We start from the raw sequence: 9,414 nt of genomic DNA on the forward strand, positions 1-9,414 counted from the left end.
AATCGTGTGTTTCTTGAGGTCGTTTGTGATGATGTCACAAAGACAAAATTCAAGCGAACCCGAATGCACCACTAGGCTTTCAGAGAACTACAAAGCCTCGTTTACCATCAATCCTCCCAGATGGCGCCACCGTACCATAACTGGCCTGTGCCCGTCTTTGTTTTGTTTTTTGACCGCATGTGCACTTGGCTTGTTTTTGTTATGGTAGAAAGTACTCGTTTTCTGAAACATGGGGTATACTCGACAAACAGGGTCGCATAAGACAATGTCGCTTATGCCAATCGGCTGGTGTCGTGTCAGACAACCCAAAAGCGGCATACTGCTGCGTAGCTATAACAAGCCTAGTGTGCGCAGTACCAACAACATTACGCTTTTGAACTTCTATCTTTACGTGTGCCTTCGTAACTTCTATGTTTACCCCACACTTCTTACATCTTTAAAATCAATATATCCATTACATTTGAACAAAAATAGCTTGTGCTGCAAGATTATAAGCCCTGCCTAATTTGCATTTGCTTTTGCTGGCCTCCACCCATCACAGAGCTGGCTGGTACAACATCATAGGTTCTGTTGCGAAAATGAGATAATAGGTCGCATGGCCATTCCCTTTTTTCCTAATTATGCAGCTTATTTGAGCGAAGTGTGTGTTAAAAGTGGTTTCAGTATGATTCTAATGAGGCAATCTTTCAAATGAACCAAACTTGTGTTTTGTCTGCATGGCCCCTTTAAAAGCAAGACAGAAGGTCACAATGGAGAACAACGTGTGCACCCTCAAACAAAGGGTATGCCATGTGTTGCTGTGCTGACATGCCAACAAAAATGTCCAGGAACCACAATACACCTCCGGAACAAGTACTCAGCTTGTGAAGGCCTGCTGGAGTACAGGATACCGTTACCATGCGGTAACAGCTGCATCGGCCAAACCGGCCAAGAGAACGTGTCGCCAGGGCACTTGGTCCGCACCACCAGGACAGCAGTGCGAGGTATCTCGGAGATACAATCATGATATCCTGGTATTGTGATGTTAAGAAAAGTTCTAGCCAATTTGAAGCTTTTTTGGTTCCGCTTCAACTAGCTTCACTTCAGTAAAGTTCGCTGCCACTACTGCATCAAGCCAAGATTCCCTAAAATGTGCACGCCTTAGACAGTACGGCATTGCACCCACTCAAGTTACAGAAAAAATGCTCTTCTCGAGTTGGTAACCCTTCCGCGTTTCCCTTCTTCCAACTACCATCGGGGAAATAATAAAGTTCCTACTACCCCCACTTCTCAGGTTTGTAGCACACGGCTGACCAATCACAGCCGGAAAAATCTGGCCATAAAATAGGGGATTAATCGGCCAAAGGTACAACCGGGCTATAAGTTGCACCATACTGGATACCTGCCAATAAAAAAAAGAAAAGAAAAACCCTAGACATAACTCAGTAGTTTTTTTAGTTTTAGCGCTACGCAAGAAATCGCATTATGCCCAATACCCTTCTTCGCTTTGTGTACGCATGTCCTGTAGGGGACTCTTATTATTGCTTTCAGTTTTTGTATTTTGTGTTTAATAATAAAACTACTGTGAGCATTCTTGACCGCACTCCCGGCGGTGGAGAATTCTGGAAGACAACCCCCGCACTTGGTCTCCATCTGTATCAGCACCAGCCCATGTGGCACTGTTTCATCATCTTCTACGGACATGATCATCATCGTCGTGTGCTTGCTGCTCAAACGCCTCAATAAACGCAGTTCCTAGCCCTTGTCACTCACTGCTTTTTAAAAGGTCCATGAAAACAGATACAGTGGACTCCCGTTAAGACGAACTCGAAGGGACCGCGAAAATTTGTTCGCATTATAAGAAATCAGTCTCAAGCAGAGTTTTTTTGCATTGTAAACGTTACAAGAGAGCAAAAGTGTTGTCTTAACTGGAATCTACTGTACAACTTCGATCAATTTGAAAGAAATAGCCCTTGGGAATCCACTCAGCTTCATACCAGCCATAACAAATGCCCCCCCCCCCCCCAAAAAAAAAAAACAACAAAAAGAAAACAAAAGAAGAAAAATAAAAAAAACTGTCAAATTTCACACCGCATGATGTCAGCAGGTGATGTAACAAAACGAAACTAAAAAAAATAGTTATCCGTGAGTTCATTGCAAGTTGGAATTCAAGTGCTCCTATCTAACCGAACTAGAGCGGCTGGGCGAGTTTAGCTAAACCAAGAGTTCCACTGCGATCACACAGCCATTCCCTGGGGGTGGTTTCGGTCGACAGCCTCCGATTGTACATGATCCCATGATGTTGTAAAGGCCCGGCAGAAAAGCGACTGCAGCTGCTTCACTTCTTGTCCCCAATACCCCAAACATCTTCACTAGTTGTCTTACCTTAGTTGGAAGTTTGCACTAAAATTAGCATAATTGTTACTGGCACAAAACAGTCATGTTAATGTACCAAACTTTTACTATTTTGGGTTAATGGACCTTTCGACAGGCACAACGTAAAGAGTGACTGCAACACCGCTAACCAAGAAAGCATCCGATTACCAATGCAGCCAAATGTACACTTGTACTGGGCCATGCCTTCAGATATGACTTTGGTGCCCTCCATTTGCATTAGTGGTTTGCTGCTAAGTGTTCAAGTCGTGAAGAGTACGTGTATAAAATGCCACGCCTGGCAAACACCATTTTTGGAACGGAAAATGGGGCCATTCTAGCCATCCATAATAAGACAACTTACATTCACACACAAAACAAGGCTGAAAGTTGCCTAAATTTACTGTACACCTTCCACAAACATATGTTGACTGACACACACTCCTCCCAGTTACTTGCACCAAACACACCATTTTATTATGTATAAACAAAGACAGTCAGTCACAATGTCCTCGCGCACTGATGGGTCTCGATAGTAATGGTTGTGATGTCAACACACAAGCCTGGTAAAGGCGAGAGCAGTCTTCATGCATCTCGGAATCTGCTGCCAAATTTTCGACTTTGCCTGAGCAAGGTGGAAGAAATCTGGTTCTTAACACTTCCGAAGCCAACATGCACTATACACTAAACACGGTGCACCTCTTTAAGCATGCAGATGGCTGCTCACAGAAATTTCTATGGCACAAGTGTGGTCACTTTGAACCCGTTTTTACTGACGAATATTGGGGCTCTTCGATTTACAGTCTCGGACTCACCACGGGCTTCCCGAGAAGCAGCCCGGAATTTTATTTTCCCATGTATCCCTATGGCTTCGGGGAATCCTTCGACTAACCGCGGACTATCTGCGGTGAGTCCGAAACTAAATCGAAGAGCCCCACTGTCAATTAAGTTACCTCGTAACAGTTTTGCAACATTAGCAAAGGAGAAGTAATGTCCCACGGAACAGGCCTCGTTATATTACCCCCAGTAACGATGCTAGCACACCGTGTGGACCCTGACAACTTGGGACGTCTGGAAGGCCCTCCCGCAACTGCACTGTCCCCTGCGAACACTGTCCATAAGGCAGGGCTGACAAACGTTGTGACTGCACGGCACCCGGTGGGTGGGCTGCGCTGCGTTGCACGCGAAGCAGAGGGCGCCACCATCGTCCGCTTTTGAAGCCGCAACCCTCCGGACCCTCTGCAACGTCTCGGAGAGGGAGCTCGACAGGCTGTCTGCGAGGCGCGCTTCGTGGGTGCCGGGGTCAGGCCGGGAGCGCTTGCTCTCGGCACTGTCACTCGCGAACTTCCGTTTCTCACACATCTTGAATGCCCCACTGTTGGCTGAACTAGAGTCCCTCGGAGAAGACATACCTCGATGCAAAGCAGTTGCAGAGATGGACGTTTTCAACATCGACACTTCCTTGCCACACACAGCGACAAAATTTGAGCTACGTTTGCTTGGTTCTTGGGAATCTGTGGAATGGCCTGGTTTGTGGCAGTACTCTGACGCTCGGCTAGCACTGCACGAGCCACCCTTTTGTGCAACTTCAACCAACGAAGCTTTGGGCTGCGACGGCAGAAGCGTCAGTGCAGAGACGCGGGTGTTGCCGGCTGTCTCGAGTTGTGGTGCCGCCCCGAGCACCCTCGGAATGTCGCCGAGCTTGTCCAAGTTGCGGACGACAAAGTGGTCGATGCGGCTCTTGAGTTCGGGCAGGCTTTTTGGGCGACTCGCGCCGCCTGCCAGCGGAGTCCCTGTGAAAGGGTCCGTCGCGACCCGGCCCCACCTCTGCTCCATTTCGACGTGCTTGTCCAGCGTCGACTGGTCCACCACTTGGCCGCTGGGCAGTAGCACGGGTTGGGTCATCAGCTCGAAGGTCAGGGCGTCCTGGAAATCCGCCGGAATAGTCAATTCCGGCGGGTCGCTGCCCATGCTGGCACGCTGTGTTTGCGTGGAAGACGGCACCAGCGGTGGAGATCGCTCACCAACCGACGTCGTCGCCTCTGCATGGGAGGCGAAGTAAGACGTCGGGGCCTCCGTGAACCCTGGGCCCGTTGAAATAGCCGCTCGAGATTTGCGAATGAGTTCGTTCTGGGCGTCGGGGTTAGAGAGAGCCGCCATAGGCTGCCCCCAGATTTCCAGAGAACCCAGACCGACGGACGAACTGCCGCTCGTCCGTATCAGCCTCAGCTTAACCCTGCACACGTGCTTGCAGTAGAAATGCTTGAGTGTTTCCTCCAGCCTAACATCGCTTCGGGCCGAGGGGCCGTCGTTCAAGAGCGCGAACGGACCCCTGGGAGCGTAACACCGGTTGTGGAATCGAATCACGTCGCCGGTGGCGTTGAACTTCTTGCCGATCAGCACGAAGTCGTCGTCGCCGCGTGTTGTGGACGGCGTAGCTGCGGTGTTCGAGACCCAAATTTCGAAGCCGGTCAGCCTGACGGACCCGCGAACGAGACCGACTGCGATGTAGCTCAGCTCCGCCGGGCAGGGTAGAGTGACCAGCACGCTGACCGGAGGTTTGATGAAATACTCGGCCATGAAACCGCGGCCGCGTTTGGCGGCGCTGATAAGGTTCTCCACTTCGTAGCCATCGGCGCACAGATTGTCCGACTCGATCAGCGTGCCCACACTTTCCACGCAAAAGTTTACAGCCATCAACACCGCCAGCCGAGAACAATGCGGTGTCGATGACGATGCCAACGAAAGCAACCGCAGTCCGCCAGAGCACGCAGCCCGTTTCGAGAGCCTTGGTGCCGTAGAGTTATTACTAGATCTAACGACATTCTAAACATTTCAAAGCAAACAAGCATATATCAATAATACCGTGTTCAGTGCTCCCTGCGACAAGAGTGAACTAGTTCGCTCTACCTGCGACACAAGCGCAGAAGACAACCATAACCTAAGGTCCCTGAACCATCACAAGCACGCGCTTACGTGACATCTCTAAACTATGTAGATGAACGTTTACGAAATGCGACACTTTATTTTGGGCACGGAAAATATTCACAAGCACGCCTCGAAGCTTGGGGACATGTTTGCCAGGTAATCGCTTCATAGTTCGCACTACTAATAATCGATTTTCATTTACGTCGACGATCTCCACAAAACTAGTTCAGCCGCCCTGACTGCTTCTACGGGAATTTCTGCGTACGTGCCGACCTAAATGCAGAACCTGTGCGCTTACCTGATAACGGGGTTTCGCACAGCCTGGGTGGCTCGTTCGCTCTCGACGATCCAGCCGCTCAGATCGACAGCTAGTTTTTTGCCGCGAAGGTCGTCCAGCTGAACCTTACGGGCCACGGGCGACAGAACCTCCCACAGATCGGTCACCCCCATCGTAAACTGGACGTCGTCGTCTTCCCCGCTCACCACTCAAACACCACGCCTCTACGGTGGCTTACCATAGCAGAAAAACGCCACGTTATCTCGCGAGGCGGAGAGCCGACAGTCCCCACTCTAGAGAGGAGAGCGCGGATGGGACATAAGCCGAGCGTTCCATATTTCCGCTCAACCGTGTCGAGAAACAAAACAGATCATCGAGCCTAAATAGATGTCTTCGCAGGCAAACTAAACCCTGATACAGTGAACTAAAACTGTAACCGCGATGCCTCGGCGAGTACCGCCACCATGTTTAAACCGCCGACCGTAGCGCGGTTGTTTTGCCGCGGCCGTCGTGTTCGTCAATTTTTATTTTCCAACCTTAGCTCTCGTTGTGGCCTGCTAAATGCTGCACAAATGTTTTTAGGGCGGGTGCCCAAATTTCGATTTTTATCCTAATAAAATCGCACCAGCGGAGATAACTCCGAAGTTTTTAGTCACCGCGCCACCTGTGGAATCGCTCGAGGGCCCGAGACGCGACTTTCGAACAAAAGATACACAAAAGCGCCGCAAAACTTTGTTCGGCCCGACAAGTTTTTCTTCTCGTTTCGCAACAACCACCGTGTTATGCCAGTCCGAGGCGACCTGCCAGATGTCGAAGCGGCAGCTGTGACAAAAAACTCCGAGACCAGAAGACGCTGAGCAACTTTTCGGTTCGCCGGACGGTCCCAGACGAGAATGGTGCGGGTTTCAAGCCCGTGACAGCAGGTTCCGCCACCGATCTTTTTGTTGTGTTTTTTTGTTTTTCTATTCGTAAACGACTTTTTCCTCGCGGCCATGGCTCAGACCCGAGCGGTGACGGTACGCTCGTCGCGAGAATTGTAGGAGTAGTTCGACGTAGTGCGCTCGTACAGAGCCGCGCGAGTTCTTCTAAGAAGAACCCGTGCTGGAACGACTGGGAGAAGGAAGCCGCGCGATGTCGTCGACAGCCGAGCAGACGCAGTCGCCGCCGAGCCTGGACTCGAGCAGCGGCAGCAGCAGCCCGCGACCGCTTCTGATCTCGGACACGAAGGACCTGCGCGCGGTCATCGGCTGTCAGATGCTGCTATTGCACGCTCTGCGCAAGCGTCGCCGAAGGATGCTCTTGGACCAGCGTGCGTCGCCTTCCGTCTACATGGTCCAGAACGCACTGCTCCTGCGCCGCGTCCAGCGGCGCCAGTCCAGAATCCATTTCTTGATGAGCATCCTGAAAACTGCCTTCCAGGCGGGGCTGGGTCGCGAGGTCTGCGCGACGAACAACCACGTCTCGTCGTCGAACGACCTCGCCGACGGGCTCGACGACGACGAGGACGACGACTCGACGGCGGTCGACGACAGCGACCGCCTGCTCACGCCGGGACTGTGGCTCAACGAGGCGTGGCTCAATACCTTCCGGGTCGGGAAGGACCTCTACCAGTTCCTGCTGACGGAGCTGAAGCCCTTCATGACGGCCGAAGGCGCCGCCAAGGGGCACCCGCCATTCGAGCAGCGCGTCGCCATCGCCCTGTGGCGCCTCGGCAAGGTCTGGGACGACCCGGCGCTGCTGAGGGCCTTCGCCGTGTCGGGGGACACCGTCGGGGCCATTGTCAGGGAGTTCTGCTCAGCGGTCGTCAAAGTCCTCATGCCCCGCTTTGTGCAGGTGAGAATGCACGGATTATGCTGGCAACGAAATACTGTAGCCTTGGTCCATGTAAACCAATTGATGTGGAAAACTGGGCTGTTCGTACACATAAAAAAAAAAACAAACCCGCAAAGTAGAGAGACAGGACAACGAAGACTGTGCTGACAATGAGAACTAGCGCAGTCCTTGTCGTCCCATCTCTGTCCTTGTGTTTTTTCGCGTTTTTTTTTTGTTCCATGTAAGCCTCATGACTTTCCAACCAGCAGTATAGCACAACTGGCAGAGGGCTGTGTTATTTCTCAGTATGCTGAGCCCTTCTCATATTTGCTGCTCCTGTTTATTGCTTGTATTCAATGGTGAGGAGCGCATGCAGGCAACCGTGTCGGTGCACCGCCACTCGTTACGTCGGGTTCCGCGGGATGGCGGTACGTGTCCGTGCTAGGCACATGACTGCGTTGCACGTTAACAAACTCTACCTCAACGAACGCAAAGTATTGCCTCGAGTCCAATGTGAGTGCGGTTAATAGCATCTCTGTTGACACCGCCGTTGAGAATCATGTTGAAACAGGGCAGACGACGCGCTCTGGTGTTTTTTTTTTCTTCGGCGTGTTCGGCCCAAGCCGCGCCATGTCGGTAGCGCATCGGCCATGTCTGTGACAGTTTCCAGTGTTGCCTAGCGAAGAAATTGACAGCAAAATATTTCAGTGAATACCACCTACGGCAAGGCAGGTCACCGACTCCACGGCAGGCCTGCCCAAGCGCAGCGCCAAAACTACGACTGCTCACCTTTCTGCGCAGGTTCCCTTCGACGAAGACCTGGACGACATCACGGACCAGTTCCGCGAGCGGGCCGGGCTGCCGCAGTGCGCCGGGGCCCTGTGCTTCGCGCACACGCCCATCCAGCCGCCCGCGGACGACGACGCCGGCGAGTACACCAATCCCGAGGGCTGGCACTCGGTCATCGTGCAGGCCGTCGTCGGGGCAGACCGGCGCTTCTGGGACCTCAACATCGGCTGGCCCGGCAGCACCCAGGTGGCCCAGGTACTGCGCAGCTCCAGTCTGTGGAAGAAGGGCGAGGAGGGCACGCTGTTCGTCCGGCACGAAGAAGAACCGGACGGCCGTTCGGCAGCCGCAGGGAGGACGCACCGCGTGCTGGCGGCCGGAACGGGCTACCCGCTGCGCAAGTGGATTGTGACACCGTACTTGAATCCGGACGAGTGGCAGCTGCACTTCAACCGGGCCCTCTGCGAAGTCCTGTCTGTGGGCGAGGTTGCGTTCCGCCACCTGGAGGCTCGCTTCCCCTTCCTGCTCCGCCACAACGGCAGCGGCGTGGACCTGATGCCGAGCATCGTGGCTGCCTGCAGCACCCTGCACAACATGTGCGAGGAGTGGGGGGACGGCATCCACAGCGGATGGCTGGGCGAGGCTTCGAGGCACGCGCTGCCCCAGCCGCACCCCGGCTGCGACCCGGCCAGAGAGCGATGCCCGGAAGCCGAGGCAATCCGGATGGCCCTGTTCGCCTCCGTTGTCCAGTGAGGCTCTTTCGGGAAGTTGCCTGTTGCTCTGTAGTTTGTGGCCATTCTCAGGAGTGTTCTTCCAACTCGCAACGCTGATTGAGCCGCTGCCCAGAAGCCGAGACAATCCGTATGCCACCATTGCCCAGCAAGGCCCTCTTGGTGCTTTCTGGTAGTTTATCAGTAGTTTGTGGCTGCCGTGTGCCGTTTGTTGTTCATTCTTGGGCGTTGGCGGCGTTTCCAACTCGTGATGTTGATCCTCTTTAGTCGGCAGCGGTCTGGACGGTTATTTTAAGAGTCGTCGTATCAAGGACGGGGAATATTTTTTAAATCACCGTGTCACCACAGCTGGCAGCTCAACATTTCTCTCTCTTGGGCCATTCTCCATGAAAGAACATTCATTTGGGCCATGTCTGCTTATCATCGAGGCATGTTGGCTAATACTTAAGCCGACAATCCAGGTGCAGTCAACCTCCGCGGTCACAAAACTCTCCACGTTCAAAAGGGACCACTTTCAGAATCTCAGAT

The 9,414-nt window shown here is 52.8% G+C and overlaps 2 protein-coding genes across 2 annotated transcripts in view; both read right to left on the reverse strand.

Moving 5' to 3' along the window:
- Positions 1-6,033, reverse strand: part of Gen (XPG-like endonuclease) — a 56,168-nt gene extending 50,135 nt beyond the window's left edge. The window contains exon 1 of the mRNA XM_077693097.1: positions 5,579-6,033. Coding sequence (XP_077549223.1) covers positions 5,579-5,730 — 152 coding nt within the window. The 5' untranslated portion in view covers positions 5,731-6,033. The remainder of the gene's footprint in view (positions 1-5,578) is intronic.
- LOC144162532 (RING finger protein 37) lies at positions 2,804-5,249 on the reverse strand. Its single transcript, XM_077693105.1, has one exon. The coding sequence runs from the start codon at positions 5,047-5,049 to the stop codon at positions 3,388-3,390; it is 1,662 nt and encodes a 553-aa protein (XP_077549231.1). The 5' UTR covers positions 5,050-5,249; the 3' UTR covers positions 2,804-3,387.
- Positions 6,034-9,414: the final 3,381 nt, after the last annotated feature.

This window comes from Haemaphysalis longicornis, unplaced genomic scaffold (genome assembly GCF_048455015.1).
Source record: "Haemaphysalis longicornis isolate Haplotype H1 unplaced genomic scaffold, Haemaphysalis longicornis Haplotype H1 scaffold_12, whole genome shotgun sequence".
Lineage (NCBI taxonomy): Eukaryota > Metazoa > Arthropoda > Arachnida > Ixodida > Ixodidae > Haemaphysalis > Haemaphysalis longicornis.

Coding starts and splice junctions, on each gene's coding strand:
- LOC144162532 (XM_077693105.1), bottom strand. CDS start 5,049: ATGGCTGTAAACTTTTGCGTGGAAAGTGTGGGCACGCTGATCGAGTCG.